The sequence below is a fragment of the Rousettus aegyptiacus genome, unplaced genomic scaffold (assembly GCF_014176215.1).
Source record: "Rousettus aegyptiacus isolate mRouAeg1 unplaced genomic scaffold, mRouAeg1.p scaffold_m13_p_17, whole genome shotgun sequence".
Taxonomy (NCBI): domain Eukaryota; kingdom Metazoa; phylum Chordata; class Mammalia; order Chiroptera; family Pteropodidae; genus Rousettus; species Rousettus aegyptiacus.
The window spans coordinates 18,556,664-18,575,563 of NW_023416292.1; the positions used below are offsets into that span (position 1 = coordinate 18,556,664).

Consider the following 18,900-nt stretch of genomic DNA (forward strand, 5'->3'; position numbering starts at 1 on the left):
ATTAGTTGAAAACACAAGTTTGGCTCCTACACAGTTAGATATTGTTCTTTAGTTTTCTGTTTTACTGCCAAAGAGGCCTGATTATTTATCAGTATCGATTTTTTAGACCATAAAATTATCAATTATTTAAAAAATGTTTAAAAAATGTTTTTGATGTTTGAATATTATATCCAATATTAAGTATTACTGACTCCATTCTTAAAGGTAAAATACTGTTTGATTATACTGTAATGAAAAGACTAGGAAGAGAGCTTTAATAAAAAGAACTTTAGCCAAATGGGGAAAGATATAAATATAATAAGTATATCGATTAACTATGAAAGGTAAGAATTAATTAATTAGAAAGAGAAGGGCTGTATTTCATTTAGAGTCAGACATTCAGCTGACAAGCACTGGAATCATAATCAACATCTAGGGTTTTGTCCATTTGCCAGAAATTTTCCTGATGCCTGGATAAATTAAGCTGAAACTGGCAATCCCTCATTATGAGGTCCCTTAGCAATTATAAAGCACAACATTCTATTATTGTGAGTACCATATAAAGGCTACTTATAATGTCTCATACCAGGAGTCAGAAATTTTTCTTCTAAAAGGACCAGGAGGTAAGTATTTTACATTTTTCAGAACATAAAATCCCCATCACAACTACTTAACTCTGTTATTGAAGTATGAAAGTAGCCATAAGCAATACACAAACAGGTGTAGCTCTGTCTCATTAAAACTTTAATATATCAATTCCCACCTTATACATAGTTGTGTACATGTAATCTATATATCCTCTATTAGTCTATATGCTTTTGGAAAATTAAAAAGCTGTTTCACTTATAAATCTCATTATCTCGTATAGAATTTAGTATAGTTCCTGACACACTGTAAAACCTTATAAATACTTAAAGAATAAATGATTCTATTAATCAAAACATATCAGGTCCACATCATATGATTAGCTCGATTGATAGGCAGACAAGTTAAAACATGCCTGTCGTGAAAATAGCCTCCATGAAGGTAGATTCACCTACGATTAAGTGACAGATATTAGGGGAAACAACTCTAAGAAGTGGTCTCAGAAGTCACCTGAGATGACAGAATGTGTCCCACGCATAGTCCCTCAAGGAACTTCTACCCGTGCTAATATTATTCTTCTAGTCTCCAAGTAAATACTTTACATTAAACTAATGATTTCACTCTAATCAAATTTAATCCACATTAAAGAATATTCTCTTTATCATATACTGCATCCCAAAGTTATTGTGTATTTCTCCCAACGTTTTTGTACTGTGTTGAACACTGATTATTTCCTGTCCTTTCACTTTAATAATTTCTCAAATATCTCACGGTATCCTTTGAGACGACAGCATCCAAACACATGACTAGATAGTTATGCCAATTCATTTTTAAATGCATCAATCCCTCTGACTTTTCAGTCTACTTTATTGTTCATGAGCGTTCCCTGCAATCTCTCCATCAACTGGTGGACATTAGATAAGCTGCTCCTTTGCCTGCTCCCTATAATTCGATAAGTTATTCTCTGGACTTAAAAGGGTCCAGGAGTACTACAGAACCACAATTTATGACCAGCACATATACACAATCACTACATATTTATCGTCCTAATTTTTCAATATAAAATGCAAATATATTTGGTTAATTTAGATTTCAATAATTTGGATTTTTCAATGATTCATCTTGCAAAACTCTTTTAATGAGTACCATAAATTAAGTAGCCATAAATTATGATGATAATTTTAAATATTTAAGGTAATAAATGTTTTAAATGACTCAGTAGAATTAATTTATATTCAATTGATGCACATACTAGAAACTAAGAAAAGGTTTCATCAAAGGACATTATAAGGTGATCGATCCTGTCTTGACCTAATTTGAGATCCTCTAATTTGTCTGTAACTATATTGTTTCATTGAAATAACACTGAATTATATATTAAAGAGATTTTATATAAAACATGACTAATTCGGATTGATCAGTCCAAGTGCCTGAATATTATTTTATAGACTATACACAAAACATATATAAGGCACCGTGGCTATAAGTGTCAAAACCTTTCCATCACAATGTTTCAGAAAAACCCACCTATGATGTCTTGAACGACATTGCCAATTCACCACAAAGAACGTTCAGAACATAAAGTGCGTGACTAAGACATGTTTACTTTTCAAAACCCATTATAGAAATATAGTCTGATTCGGACAATTCTTAATTAAGGCTGTAGTTTTTTAAATACACGGCTAACGCTGTTCAGTTCAGTCTGTATATCTCAATACATTCGGCAGCTGTCATGTTTTTCAAAGGAGAGGTAAATTTCTTTACCCTCTATAAACAAGAAATTGTTTTAATAAATATCAAAAGAATAAGCAGTTCCGTAACACATCTCACTAAAATTTTCCATGATCTCAAAATCCTGCCTGCGACAAATGATTAATTTTAAGGTAATCTTTCTATTTCATAAATTAAAAGATCAATTTCACATGCAATTTTTCCCATATCGATTGTCTTATTTCCTATTCAAGAAAGAAGGGTCAGGTCACTCTACCACCAGTCATCCATAAGTACATTCATTATTCAAGAACCTTATCACAGACGAAACCATTGCTGCACAAGACACATGGTCAGTAGCATCTCTGTCCAGCTGTGTGATCTTGTGAGGATCGCTTTAAAATGCAGGTTTCTGTATGCGACATGAGCTAGTGCTCACTCACAGAGGCATTTAGAACACATCTAATTCACAACGTCAAGGTCATTATATATATGTTCAAAAGCATTTTAAGCTTCTTCATATTTTAGCATGCAGTGTTTTCTAATAATGTCTTAACCCTCTCGCTTGATCAAAAGGCAGGGATTTGTCTCCATTTTTCTTAACATACACTGAATCATTTGACTATATCCCACATTAACATTCCAAATCTGGAATATCATGGATAATCTCACACAAGAAAATTACTTCAAATCCTAATATGTTTTCTATTTTTTTAAAAATGTGCCTTTAACTACAGCAAAAATAATTAAACACTCTACAGTGACTGAAAATGAAATTTTCCCCCAAGTATGTAATGTGGTGAAAGCATCAAACACACACACACACACACACACACACACACACACACACACACACACCCCTTTATTTGTCCCCATGCAACCACTGGATGTCCTGGACTTCCAAATCTACAAAAGCAAATCAGGACGTAGTCCTCTAATACATAGTAATTGTTTGTTCAAATATAACTGTTAAATTGCATTTAGAAACAGAGAATGTTGGGCCGATATGTGAGGTTAATGATTAAAATAACAGAAACCATCACAAAACCTATTTCGTAACATTACACTCTCAATATGAATCTTCAAAATGCCCTTTTCCAGATTTATTTCCAAATAAAAACACCTAGTAAAGCTTTAAGATCTTGGACAGGTAATGTTTTTTTTTTTTAATTGCCTTGGGGCAATGGAAGTAGGACAATAACAATAATCCTTGGGATGCTACGTTTTTCTTCAAAATCTATTTGAAAAGAGCAGAAATTTGAATGTATATCGATTTGTAATTTTTAATTTCTATACACGTTACATTTTAAAACCTAACCTGTGGCAACAAGAACATTTCACAAAAACCTAGATGTACATTACACAGAGGTTGTATTTTCACAAACAAAACACCATGCTCTATTTTGAAATTGATAACTTCAAGCAATTCTAAAAACCAAATATTGAATCATCTTTCCCTTACCAAAATAATAAATATAAGAAAAATCCAAATATAATTTAACTTGTTAAAATAGTAACAAGGATTTGACCAGGATTTTCAGGACTTTTTAATCTGCTCTTTCACAAGTTATCTTTTAACCTTCTCTAAATCTACCATTTCTGATATCCATTTTACCAATTTAGCATTTTTATTAGAAAATTACTAAGAGTAAATGGAATGCCTGGAAAGAGGCTATTAGTATAAAATGTATGACTTAATGATACCTATTTTAAACTTCAAACTCTATTAGGAACATAAGTAAGTGTTTTAATATGGCATTTTACACAGAGTACATACACGGACACATGTCTGTGTCAGGCATGACCTCGGACAAATGCATCGGTCATCTGTTGCTACAGTCTTTCAAGGACATTTGGAATTTCAAAGAACAGGCTATGTCATTGTATTTGAACTTTTGTGGGGCTCCCAAATAAAATTATGCCACAGCTTTGAATTTATTAAGTATAACTGGCGTCTACCTTATTTATACTTGCCTGAGTAGAAAATATAAAATAAAGTTGAAGTCAAATTCCAAAGTCAAAGATAAAAGTGATTTATCTTGTATAAAGTAGCATTCAGGAAAGTTTTAGAATTTAAGCAAATATTTCCATTCAAGAGTCTACCATTATGCACTATGTTTCTTGATGTTTATTTCTACAAATTTTAGAATTTAAAATCTCAGAAACTGATCTGGTTCCATTCACTATATTGACATCGCATTTGTCTTTCACATTGAAATATCTATCAGACACACCAGACTCTTGCTGAATTTGTCACTGTGATTTTCTTCACCATCATGGGGAGGCATATGTAAAATAGGATAAAATTATCATTAAAATGTCCTAGATGTAGTCTCTTGAGATGGAGGACTAAAAACAAAACCTTCCCGATCTGGGAAATGCAGCGAACACACCAGCCAGCCCTATTTCTCCAACACGGGGTCACCCTTCCAATAAAGACGTGGAAAATGCTAGAAGGTGCCATCGATGGTGCATTAAATAACCCTACCATGATTCAGATCTATTTCAGATTCAGCAAATAACACTTCGAACAAATTGTGTTGAAGCAAAAATAAATCAAGAACATCTAATATCGTAAGTAGAAGGTAATCAGATTTCTCTGAAAATTTACCTGAAATAACAAATATTATAAAATTCAGAAAACTATGTAAACTATCTTCAAAAGAAAATAATAGCAAGACAAAATTGGACAATTTTACTTACAGAATGAACAAAAACTGTTTTGTGAACTGTCAAAATATGTTTTAAAACAGACAGCATTCTTTTTAATGAAACAATTTTTTCCCTGATCATAAAAAAATGCCTACTGTAAAAATTTCTTAAACAGAATATTAATAAAGAATAACTTAATCATATCACTTCGTATTTTAAAAGACAGCCAATTTTACAATGAAAAAAATGAGTATTTTAACATATAGAACTAGCACTGGATAAAACTTTCATTTACATGAAACACTAAAAGGGAATCTTTTTTTTAATTTTATTTTCTAGTCACTGTGTTTTCCCCAGCGTCTATACATTTGGAAGCAGAGCGTGCCGCTTTCTACATATTCATTTCAATCCTAAAATAAAGTTTTGTTCGGGGACAGGAACGAGTCCTGGAACCTCAGTACACTCAGTACCAGAAGCTCTGGGGCACTGCGACGGTCCCGCCCGAACACGAGTGAGGCCACGCTCAGCACGTCACCCTGGCGACTTCCGCACTCATTCACCTCCTTCCTCTGCTTCTCACACACTTGCATCTTTTTCACGTCTAATGATTAGCTTCCCAGGTCAAGCGAGACAGAGGAAAGTCCTTTAAGGCAACAACTTCATTTATTTCTACACTCAGAACTAATGGTATACGTAGAACGAATCTGCGTATTCATCTTCTTTTCTTCCAGGTAACATGTATGTGATCAAAGAAATGCCTTAGAGTCCATGTTAGTAAGGGAGGAAAACTAAAATGCAAAGACAAATGGCAAGACATTCCTGAACAGTCCTTTCCTACTGTTGCCAACCCGATGAAAGAAAAATGTTAAAGCACATTTCATCTAAATTACTTTAAGAAGTAAGGCGGCAGGTCAACCCCAGAGTCATCCCTGTCTCATCCCAACACCTGCTTGCTGGATGTCTTCAATCTCAAATGATGCCTTCATGAATAATTATGGAATTAAGGGAGGAATTATGGAAGATTTCTGTATTTGAAAACATCTGAGTTTAAGCCAAAATCTACGTTTAAACAGATTTGGGGGGGAAAAATGCTACTTTAGAAAACTCTAATACTCAATGGATTAATTCTGTCATGAATTAGAATTTGCTTAAATTGGACTCCGTGCTCTTTAAGTTGTGATGGCAACAAATATGGCGGCCACAAGCAGCAGCTACCACCTTCCAGGTGCCAGGAGCCATGCTGAGCACACGGACTGCATTATCTCACTTAGCCTTCAAATACAGCCTAACAGGAAAGCGCCAGTCCCTGAGTTTTACTCATGAGAAAGCCCAGGACATGCGACATCTAGTACTTGACTACCTAAGGTCGAACAGCTGTTGAGGGCCGAGATTCCGATCCAGGTTTCATACGCGAATGGGTTATGAAAACTTTCAACACTATATAACTTCAGAAAGAACTCCAGATAATAGAACCCTTAGTAACAGTCTACAGTATTACTGTTCGGCTGTCATTTACGACCAAATTGGATAATTACCACAGAATACAATATAATGACGAGAATAATGGCTATGCTTTCTATTCTTAAAATATGTTAACCTAAAAAAGGCAGAGTAATTCCAAAGCAAGTATTATCTATTATATAAACACATACTAAAACATGTCAAAAGGAAGTTAAATGGCTTGTCCTAGAGTTGTACATGAAACATTATAATAAATGAAAAATCTAAATATAGAGCTTGCCTCACAGAGGCTCCCTTTTCGGCCTACAATAAAGCGTTCCTTTTCCACGCTTCTTCCATTTTTTTGCAATAAAAAATTTACAGAGATTTGAAAAAGCTATTCAAGGAAAACGTAACGAAAATGAACAAAAGTGATATCACGGAACAACGTGCCCTGAGGTTTCACTTTGATTGTGGACTGACCTGGCAATTTGGGTTTCTCAGATAACTATCTTCATCAAAGAGATCTGTAAGCTTAAGGGAAAAGATATCCCAAGAAAAGAACTGAAGCAAAAGATTCAGGTGAGAAAAAAAAGAAAGAAAACTCAAGAGAAATTTTGTTGGGGAAAAAAGGTATTGACAAAGGTACAAAGCTTTGAAGGCTTTAAAAAAAAAAAAAAAAGAAAGCAGTAGAATCAGTGGTAAGCGTACAGGCTTTGGCTTCAGGCCAACTGAGTGTGAATGAAACTTTGCCACTGGCTAAGCGAGTGACCTTGAATAAGTCACTTTTCTTTAGTTTCCACATCTCTGTAATGGGGATAACAGTAGCTATCTCAAGGGGCTATGGTGAGGATTAAATGTCATATGTAAAATTTAACGTGGTGCCTGGCACTTAATTGTTGTATTAATTATTATGAGGAAAAGCCAGAAGAGGAAAACGCCTCCGGTTTTCTGTACAGGTGGTCTACCGAGTCTAACTATACATATAGTCCAAACTAAAGGAATAGAAATCTGATTCCCAAATAATATGTAAATATTGATGATTCTATTTACGACAACTGAAAAGTTATAGTACTATGTTCCCTTGAACTTGGTTTTCCTTGAATTGGTCTGGACTTAAAAGGCACATTTCAACTTATCCAAGACTTCACTAGCAAAGAGGGGACAAGAACTGACATAAATAACGCAAACCACAGAAACGTAACGCAATTCGATTTTGATCCCAAACAGGTAAACTCTTGTTCCAAGTAAGCATTTTATTAATCTGAAGCAAAGTCTGATTTTGATGTAGAGAATAGTATTTTATTCTTTATTTTAAACCTTTCTTACATGTTTGAAAATATACAGGGGTTCAGAACAACCTCAATAAAATGATGACATTTCCACTAAAGGACCTCTGATATAAGCCACTAGCGCAGTAACGGTTGGCTTCCATAGGCACGTTTCATTAACGCATTTCACAAAACAAAGAAGTCAAAAATGCTGAGAAGAAAAATACTCGGTGGTTTGATATAAATTTTTCAATATCTGCCAGGCAGCGAACTTATGGTTAAAAAAAAAAAAAAAGAAAAAGTAAGATTTAGAAGTTTTACCACTCACACCTACTTTACTATTCATTCCCAGGTGCCATTTTGCTGCATGTAACCTCCCAACAATTTATTACACACTTCCAGGTGGCACACTAAAAAATAAGCTAATTTAACCTCTGAATATGAAAACAGATCATTACAAAAGAAAATACTGACAGCTCTTACCTGTATCTGGTAATTAAGTATACTGTATTCTCAGCAGCACTAAGAATGAAGCTTGGTCTAAATACCTAAATAACAACTACACAAAAGTATTGTCCTCTTAAAAGAAGTTTTTGTATATTTTTTTCCAATGCTGATGACTTAAGCAACATTGATCTATATATTGTGCTAAGAAAACATTAGGCACAGATCACATAATATAATTTACATTTTCTTTGTTGTAAAAAATATAGGATGTGCAAACGCATGTCACACAAATGCTACGTGGACACAACAGTAAGATTTGTAGGCCTGACACCAAAAGGTCAATTTTTCACTCTTAAAAATAAAAAGGACACACCAAGCAGCTTTAAGAGCAGTACTTCACTTCTGGATGAGTACTTTGCAGCCGCATTTGTATTATTTGTGGATTTTCTTAAAGGAAAACAAAGCTTTACTATAGAAAAAAGGACATCACTTTGGGCACGTGAAATAATTTAAAAAGAAAATCAGAAAAAAAAAAGTCCTAAAGCTGTGAAAAATATGCAACACAATATTTCAAACAGGCTATAAAGATTGCTTTGTTGGAAGGAATAAATTACTAAACGTTATGATTGCTTTATAGAGTAGATTCTTTCATTAGCTAAGACACTTCTGGATTAAGGTACCAAAGGATGCAGATCAAGAAAAACAGAGAAAAATACAGCAGGCTGTTAGGAAAGGAAGGGGCATAATTTCACCCTGATGAAATAAAAACACTTTCTTTTTGTTTGTAGCAGAAAATTTGTGCTGCAGGGATTATTATAAAAACACAAGCAAAGAGATTGTGTGGCAGGTACTGAAATACAACGCTTACTATGCATCCTCCATGGAGAGACCGACCACTCATGGATTTCAAATCAGTGTGTTTCAAAGTACACTTTGACGCAAAAGACAACGCTTTGCCACATATATAATATGTGGCATTGTTCTATAAAGAGCAATTTATGTAAGTGACTTCCACAAACACAAGGAGAGTGAGAGAGACAGAAACAGAAGGAGAGACAAAGACAGGAGAGAGAGTTCAGCCAGAGAGACAGAGACATCGTCACTGAGGGCCTTGGCTCATGTCCTGTGGAAGATCTGAGATACTTTTTCATCCTCAGTGCTTGGTTTTTCCTATTACTGCACGTTTACACTCACACGCTATAATTATCTCATGAGATTACCCTCTATACATCGTTTTCTTTCGTTTTTTTTTTTTTTTTTTTTTTTCCTCCATGACAAAAGAAAATAAAAAAGAAACCTCTGGTCCCTTCATCTCCTAGTCAACTATTCAAGTAAATATTTCTCTAGTGGCAAATTTCCAGGTGATTCAAGAATACGATCCAAAACCACTGTCAGATTGCGTTGGATTTACTGTGCAGTCCTCTTCAAATGGAGCAGGAATTAGCCCGCTTCCTGGGTTTGGGGGCTCGTGTTTCCTGACCCTTCGCGCACACACAAGATGTGCACATGGTCTGGGACAGCCTTCGGAGGCCCAGCCGGAAAACGCTGTTGGAAAGGCTGTATATGACACAGTTACAGAAGCTGTTGCTTATAGCCAGCCAGGTGGTCAGGAAGGACAGCGTGGGGCTGTCCAAGACCCGGGAGCTTTCCAGAAGAAAGTAAATGATGTAGGGCAGCCACAGCACATAGAACACGCTGGTTATCCGAAACAAAACCATGGCGTAGCGCCGGTCGGGGCTGTGCCCGGTCTCGCCCGAGGCGTCCGCCTCGTGGCTGGGGAAGCGGGCCCTCCGGTCGTGCATCTCTTTGGTGTGCTGCCGGCAGATTTTGAAAATGTGGAAGTAAGTGAAGCAGACGATGAAGGCAGCAGGGGCGTAAAGTAAACAAACAATAAAGCCGGTAAAATAGGCACTGGTGAGCCAAGAGGTGGCACACCACTCGAAAATGTCACCGTGGTAACCAGGTTTCCCCCAGCCGAAAAAAGAAGGCAAGAAAATCAGGCAGGAGTAGATCCAGATTAAAATAATGCAAATTCTCAGGCGACAAGGGGTGACCAGTTGGTTGTAGGAAAGAGGCTTGGTTATTGCCAGGTAGCGGTCCACGCTGATGCAAGCAAGACACGCCATGGAAACACTTTTGAGAACCGAGATGATATATCCAAACACCCGGCAGGTCAGCGACTCGTGGACGCCTGTGGAGTAGTGCAGGAGGGAGAGGGTGGGGACCAGGCAGCTCACTCCGACGAACAGGTCGGCGTACGCCATGGTCTGGATGAAGCAGCTGGTGGTGCAGTGGTGCAGGAGCGGGGCGCAGTGAAAGACGAAGACGACCGTCAGGTTGCCGGCGATGATCAGACACGTCAGCAGGACGATCACCACCGTCTCGAGGATGCAGACGTCCACCGCGCTGTAGCGGCCAAATCCCAGCGGGCACGAGGGACGCTCGGACACGTTCACGAGGCCACTGCTCAGGTTCAGAATCCTCCATTCAGGCCACCTGGATTCATTCATGGCTTCGAGTCAAGGGAGCCTGCAGCCTTGGCGACGGCAAGCCGGCGCCCTGCCCGGCATCTGTGACACTCTGCACACGAGCGTCTCGGAATCGGCTTCGGGAGACGGTGGCTGTGCTCCTGTCACAGCTGAGCATCCCAGAGAGCACTCAGGTCCCTTCATCAGCCTCAGTGCAGCATGACACACCTCAGCTTTGGGAAGGGGTGGGTGAGGGAGGGGAGAACTACAAAGGAGGGGGGAAAGGTCACTCATTAGCTTCCTCCGGTGGTCTCAGACAACTTTCGGCAAACACAAGGCACTTCTAGAGAAAACGAATGCATTCCCTTGCACTATGAAAAATGAAATCTACAAAAAGAAAAAAAAATCAATTGCCAAGGGAAGAAAAGCTTCTGTGGGCTGTTTGTCCTCCTCAGAAAGGCTGTTTCTTACAGATCAACTAGAAAGAATGAGAAAAGAAAAAGTCTGAAATTGTCTCAGGCTTCCTGTTTCACCTATCATGAGAAGTGGATTCATATTTTAGAACTTAAACAGTTAAGATCTCAGATTTGGTTGGAAAGCTAAGAAAAAGTTCATTGTGACAAAGAGAGTCTTTAGGTTCAGTTGAGGGTTTGACGCTGCTGGGCCAACTTTATGATCCATTTCTCTCTCATATCTTTAGAAAGCTAAGAAACTCTTCCTGCACCCCCCCACCACCTTTCCCAACAAGGTCGATTTCAAAAGACTCATCTCTATTCAGGCACAAAGGAGTAGAACAGAGTAACAGACTCTAGACTGCCCTACGGCTTTTGTGAGGAATACAAAACACACACACATACTTCCAGTAGGAAAGATATAGTATGCAATGGGTTAACACCTAACAGAATATGATAAACCTCTGAAGTTTCAATTCTGAATGCATTTTTAAAGCATTCAGAAGCAATGCTTTAATTGCTGCTACCAGCAGCAATGTAATTTATACTTCCTCCTTTTCAAAAGAAAAATAAATAATTTTTGCTATTAATCTCAGCATCAATAACTGAAAATAACTTTTACCATCTGACATGCCACCTTCCTTATAACGAAACAGGAGTATAAAATATGCAGCTTTAAGTTATTTCTCACCTTTTCAATCACAACTATATCTCACATGTATAGGTACATATATATGAAATTTAGACAATAGAAACTTTCCTATTTGCTCTGAGCTTATTTGACTAGAAATGTTGCCATTATTTATAACTTAGCTATTTCTAATAGGCTTCACAGTCTGTTTTTCTACTTTTTCTATTTTTATTAGATGATTAACACATTAAATCACTACTTCAACTATATCTTCCGAAAGTGGAAAATTACCTTGTTTGTTACATTTGTAGTTATGTAGCAGCCATATGTTTAGAAAAATGTCTCTTCTATTTCTGCATTCTATTTTGAGCAAGGTCTCAACACGGGGGCCATTAGGCAGGTTGTAGGATGGTCTCATTTTAAAATACCTCTAACGCATCAAGATGAGTTTAAATCCTAGAGTTTGAAATACTGGAAGGTTGGCAGGAGAGAATCCATCCAAAAAGCTTCCAAGGTCATTCTGATATAAGGTTAACATCCTCAAAAGTCTTTTTTAAAGTACAGGCATTTCGGAGAGTCTCCTGTCAGCCTTTGTTGTCATACCTTTTGAAGAAATACCATGCATTAAAAATAAAAACAGTTCCTCAGGAACAAAGCAGCAGCGTGAGAGAAAGCATTCTTCCGAAAGTTATTTCCTCGTGCACCACCGAGTCACCCAGGGAAGTCCTTCTCCTTTCATGAAAGCCACAAGGTATTCCTCCTTGCACACTCCCGGTTTCTCTTGTCACAAAATAGTTCTCTCGTTACAGGAAAAAGGCAACGCTTCTCACCTACAGTCACTCTCAGCTGCGAGGCTGGGCTGCCTGATCCAGAAGTCCGATTCACTGTGATGCGGTTACCGGATGCTGTCAGGAGATGCTTCAGTCTCCCAGCATCTCTGCCTCCACCTGAGCCAGAGCCCCGCTCCTCCTCCTCATCCTGAGCTGATGCAGAAGAACTCACCATCGGAAAGGTGACTCGGTCCTCCTGCCCCAATCGACAGCACAGCCAATGGCTACTGTAGCTGAAACTGTCACTAGGTAACAGTTGCCAGGCACATGCAGGCTTATAGACTTACTCCGCAAGCTCCGGCCAAGATTGACAAAAGAAGACAATGGGACTGACCGATGCTTATAACATATTAATGGCATGCACGAACTTCTAGAGGTATTCTCCTCATAGCATCTCTAAAGATTATTTCCTATGGACAACACAGGAAAAAAAAACGGGGATGTACCTTTAAACCCTGCAGAGAAACTACCACAAGGTACTATGACACTAAAAGTCAGCAGTAATCTAATGCTCATTGGCAGAAAAAACTTATTAATTATTAAAAATCAGCTAAGTCTTCATGAACTCAAGTGATATAGCTACTATTTTTATTCTCTAAAATATAGTTACATTTTGATTAATAGAAGTTAGGTCACTTAATAAGCTCTCCAATCCCTTCCATGCCATACTAAATTGCTGAATTTGATGTATTTAATTGTACAAATAAAGCACTGGAACTAACGCCTGTATACTAAAATCCATTTAGGAAAATATTTAAGGTCAAACATGGCTTCTGAAGAGTAGGCATTAGAAATAAATAGAATGATTATTTAGTCCACTTTTATCTTAAAAAAATTTTTAAAAAGATTCAAAGAGTCAAAGAAGTTTGTCATACAGTGCTTGAGTTAAAAGAAAGTAAATTAAGTTCATTTACTTGACGGAGGTTAAAAACCTCCAAAATAAAACCTCCATTCATCTTGACTTCTTATTGACAAAAATTCACTCTTATAAGCATAATTCTTTTGGGGTCAGCACTTTTCTTAAAAGTGACTTAGAACCAATTTACCAATTATCTCAGAATTAAATCAGGAAAATTAAGAGGAAAATGTAGATGATAAGTAACATTTGTTGAGTGCATTCCATGTGCCAAGCATTATGCCATGTGCTTTATTTATTTTTTCTCTATAAAAACCTTAAATCTCTATGAAGCAGGTGCCATCATCATCCTTCTCCAAAGGGGAAAACATAGGCGCCAGAGAAGGTAAGGATAACTCGCCTGCTCTGACCGGCGTGAAGCTAGGACTGAAACAGGTCACAATGCCACTCTCAGCACCGCAGCGTGCGCCCCCTCCTCTTCCCTCTCCTGTCCACTGATGGCCGCCAGCCAGGAAACGCCTAAGGAGAATTCTGTTGGATTTCAAACAATGATTTGGAAAGAAGAGGAAGCCCTACACTCTCCTTCATGTTGAACTGCCTTTCGGGAAGTCCACGTTCTAGCTAAAATCTCCAAAAGGTTAGGTCAAATTTCGAAATGGCAGAGCATTCCTTATTACCAGAAAAATTTATTAAACAAGTTAAAATAACAACCTTAGAATGAGAACCATGTTGAGTTTAGAAGTAAATATTTAGATTTAATACAAAAAGGCGAATGTAAATAAAGCTGCCATGAACATAGGGGTGAGTCTGAAGCAAATGAAAACACTAACTCAAAGAGATAGACGCACCCTAATGCTCATTACAGCATGATTTACTGTAGCATATATGACAGCGACATAAGTGTCCATCCGCAGATGAGAGGATGAATAACGTGTGTGTGTGTGTGTGTGTCTGTGTGCGCGTGCACGCATGCGTGCACACACAGGAATACTATTTAGCCATAAAAAATGAAATCTTGCCATTTGCGACAATGTGGATGGACCCAGAGGGTATTAAGCTACGTGAAATAAGTCAACAGAGAAAGATAAATAATGCATGACTTCACTTACATATGGAATCTAAAAACAAAACAAACAGAAACAGAAACAGCCTCATAGACACCGGAAACCGACTATTGGCTACCAGGAAGGGGAGGGGTGGAGGGGCAGGTAAAATAGATGAAGGGGATTAAGAGGTACAAACTTACAGTTATGAAGTAAATAAACCATGGTAATACAGTGTACGGAGCAGGAATACAGTCAATGATATTGTAATAACTTTGTATGGTGATAGATGGTGACTAGTTCACTTACCGCGGGGATCATTTTGTAATATATATAAATATTGTATCGCTATGATGTATACCTGAAACTAATCGGATATTGTATGTCAATTATACGTCAGTTTTTTTAAAAAAGCTAGAAAGTCCTATTTTACAGGGAAGCATTTTGACTTTTAGGGATCCCTAAAGTACTAAAATCAACAAGATTGGATTTAACTAACATTCTCTCTTACGATAATAATAAATATTCAAAATAAAAATTACATTTGATACATATTCATAAATGTGGACAATTCCCACATTCCATATAGAGTTAAATACTAAGCCTTACTAGAAAACTATTGAAAAATAAAATGCTATCACTTACTAAAGTCACCAAAATATAAAGAAATCATTTAACAAGTACAGACTGCTCATGTTTAAAAGTTTTCAATTGTAATATTGCTAAAATCAGGAAAATGTCCCCCAAAAAACTCTCCTTTAAGGAAATTCAAGTATTAAATCATTTTCGTTGGACACTTTTATTTTCTAAAAATCGCTGGCAGTGATCTGATTCTAAGAATACTGTAAACAATCCATAATTGTACGTGCTTTCAAAGGCATATGATAACGCGAACGAAAAAGTGCAAGGAGCGCCTATGACTCCCCAAACGTCCTTCTTTCTTTCCAACTTCTACCAAAAAGCTTCAGTAGTTCTCACGAGATAATTTTCTCCTTTCCGGAGCCCCTCACTTTTCTTCCTTTCCATTCTTTTTTTTTTTTTCCTAATCTGATTTTAATAGTAACTAATTTATAATGCAAAACTCTAAAAATGAAAGAGCATTGATGTCATATATTTAGATAGCTCATTACATAAAGCATTTTTTTTGTTTTCGTACTAGGCATAATTCTCTTCATTTTAGGGGTCATTAGGTGTTTTATTACTGCCATTCTTAATACGATCATTATCCCTCCTCTCGTTTTAACTGATGAATGCCAGTCAGGCAATTCCTAAGAGAAATCATTATTTGGGATTGCTTCAGAATTACTTCTAACAGCTAAAACTATATAACTTTACAAGATGATACATCACAGTTGTTGACCTTTTCATTTATACCTTAAAGATGTTATATATTATTTTATATGTATCAGTATTTTATTATTAAATAAATACCTAAGCAATTCGAGCAACTACTTACTAGGACCTAAACAGTAAAGCCCCAGAGGGCCATGAGCCATCGATGGTAAACGGAATAAACAGTGGGCAGTGGCTATCAAGGAGAAGTATATGACTAATACATTAAAAAGTAAACTTTTTTACTTAATTCGATTTAATAAAGTAAAAGGTTTTTAAATGTAGTTTTTTAAAATGCACGAAAAGGTATATGCACTCGGAATTTATCCATTTCTTCCACTACTCTCATTGGTCCACTTTTCTCCGTCTCCACTGTGACTACCCCAAGCAAGCTCAGCCCATCTACGTGTGGACTGCTGCAGTGGCTTCCTGAGTGGTCTGTAGCCTCTCTTCAATCCATTATGCACAAAACAAAATATTCTTTCCAAAACGCAAAGACGGTATCATCCCCTGTTTCAAATACTGCAGTGTTTTCACACTGCCCCCTTAGGAAAAACTCTTGACAGGCGCTATGAAGTCCAGCCTCCATGCCGCTCTCCAATCTTACGTTTCTGTAGTGTTTCGGGTAGCTAAACTGGCTCGCCCTCCCCCCACCATGCGGCCCGCACCCCCCCGCCCCCGGTCCCACACGTCTCTGCTATGTTCCTAGCTGCCGTGGGTTATCTGTGCCTGCGCTTACTGGGCCATCATCACACTCCTCTTCGCTAAGTCGGATGCGACCTTCAGGTTTCAAGTCAAACGCCACCTCCTCAGGGAAACCCGATGGGCATTCCCAGAGCAGACCAGATCCCACACTTACCGTAGTTTATAATGATCTATGTCATTCAACTGTATCTTCCTGACTGGACTGCGGGGCCCATGGGGGCGACGACAGCTGTTTCGTCCCCCGTGATGAGTCAGGTGCCTGCCTCCACGACAGTGCTGGGTATAGAACTGGAGCCAGGCAAATATTCAATGTAATTTTAATGTAAAGCATATAAAAATAGCTTGAAGGGTCTACAAGATGACAGAACAACACTAATAACCAATTTTGTGAAACTCAGAATACGCAAAATTCCTTCCAATCCCTCGTATGGCAGACAAGCTTCACAAGAGAACTATAAAACATATGACCGAATTGTAGGGGGAAAAATAATTAGTTTCTAATTTATTCAAATGAAGGGTAACACTCCAATACCTCTTCCTACACCCAACTCAATATGAATATGTGACTAGTGCTTTGAAAAATCTATCTAGCAAGAGAAAATGATTATTATTTTTTAAATGGCAGATGCTGCAAAATGCAATATCAATGTATTTTAAATGCAGTACAATCAAATGCAGCAACAACGGTATCGAGGCAACGCGGTCAAGGTGCCAACGAAAAAATAACCCCTCCGAAGTGGCACGTGTTACAATCCGCTGATTGAGTGACCTCTCGCAGGCAAAAAGCAAGCTTATGTTGTTAACTTCATTTCATTACAAAGCAGGTTATTGGCAAATAAAATATTTCACAAATGTCAAGTTCGTGGCGCTACAGAAGAATACTTTCTCAACCTGGGGGGCTGCGGGAAACACTCCACGGGGAAACGCACAGCTACCGCGATGTTTAATGGTGGAAGAGTAAACGCTTCCTCCCAGAGGCAAGGACGTCTGCTCTCACCGTGTCTACGCACATCGCACTGGACGCCCCCGCCAGTGCAACAGGATGAAAAAGAAGAAGAAAAATAACAGTTAAGCCATACAGGAAAAGAAAGACACGACTGCATACATGAGAAATACTAAAACGAACTCCACCCAAAAGCCCATTAGAACTAACAAGTAAATTTTGTCAAAATGCAAGGTCAATACACAAAAATCGTTGCATTTCTATACACATGCAACGAACAACAGTAAACAAATTTTCAAAACAATAAACCACTTCCAATACCCTCAAAAAACAAAAAATATAAATAAATTTAACAAAAGATGCATTAAGATCTCTACCCTGAATGCTACAAAATGTCACTGAGGAAAATTAAAAAGTCCCAAGTAAATAGAGAGATATACTAACTTTGTTAATAAAAATACAAATAATCCAATTTAAAAATGGGAAAATATTTGTATAGATACTTCACAGAGGAAGGTATACAAATGGCCATTAAGACAATGGAAAAGTTCTGAGCATCTAGTCATCAAGAAAAGGCAAACTAAAATCTCAATGAGATATCATTATATACCTACCAAAATGTCCAAAATTAAAACACTGACAAATGCTAAATATTGGTAAAGATACAGAACAATTGAAACTCATAAATTGCTATTGACTGTATTGTAAAATGGCTCAACTTTGAAACAGTTTGAGAATTTCTTATAACATCAAACATCTACACTACGATCCATCAAATCCTCTCAATAGAAACAAAAACATATATCCATTAAAAACTTGTGTAAAAATGTATGCAGTAGTCCCAAGCTGGAAACAACCATACATCCATCAACAGGAGAATGAATAAACTAATGGTGATATGTCCATACCATGAAGTTCTGGAATAGGTGAAACTAATTTTTGATGAAAGAAATCAGAACATAGTTGCCTCAGAGGGAGGTTGGGTGGGTGTGTGTGTGTGTGTGTGTGTGTGTTGACTGGCAAAAGGTATAAGGAAACTTCAATGATGATGAAAACATTGTGTTATCTTGATACATATAGTTTACAGTCAAAGAGAATGAAAGCTACAACTGCACTTGCATATTTCGAAGTGCTCCATTTCTGTATAAAACCACCAAATCAAAGCCTTAAATCAATTGAGTGACTTTTAAGGCACCGCCAGGAAAATATATACCGACGACTGTAAAGGAGAACATCAGCGTTTTCCCAAAGCAGTGTCCCATCCAGAATGAGTTACCCAAGTGTCTAAAGGAACAGATACTGCTGGACAGAGTGAGTACGTGGAGCCTGTGCCGCCTCTCACGCCCTCTGAATCAGTACACCTGACTCAAGGCCCAGTGTTTGTACTCACAGACACAGTGGCCCAGATGCAAGTGAGGCACTGAGCGAGAAAAGCCTTCTTATTAAATGCCAGTTACACAACACTCTGAGGCTGCCCTAGCTAGCTGGGACCTAAGATAACTGGCCAAGAAAGCAAAACCTCTGAGAGATTCCATTATCTTTAGTCAACCGCAAAG

General features: G+C 37.7%; 2 protein-coding genes across 9 annotated transcripts in view; both read right to left on the reverse strand.

Annotated features, from left to right (window-relative positions):
• The window catches only part of RABGAP1L (RAB GTPase activating protein 1 like), a 376,617-nt gene that overhangs the window by 244,075 nt on the left and 113,642 nt on the right, over window positions 1-18,900 (reverse strand). The gene's annotated exons all lie outside the window — the stretch shown is intronic.
• GPR52 (G protein-coupled receptor 52) lies at window positions 3,431-14,344 on the reverse strand. Its single transcript, XM_016155887.2, has 2 exons — window positions 11,927-14,344; window positions 3,431-11,030 (listed from the first exon to the last, which is right to left on the reverse strand). The coding sequence occupies exon 2, from the start codon at window positions 10,592-10,594 to the stop codon at window positions 9,509-9,511; it is 1,086 nt and encodes a 361-aa protein (XP_016011373.2). The 5' UTR covers window positions 10,595-11,030; window positions 11,927-14,344; the 3' UTR covers window positions 3,431-9,508.

Excerpts from the sequence above, each read along its gene's own strand:
- GPR52 (XM_016155887.2), bottom strand. The coding sequence starts at position 10,594 with ATGAATGAATCCAGGTGGCCTGAATGGAGGATTCTGAACCTGAGCAGT.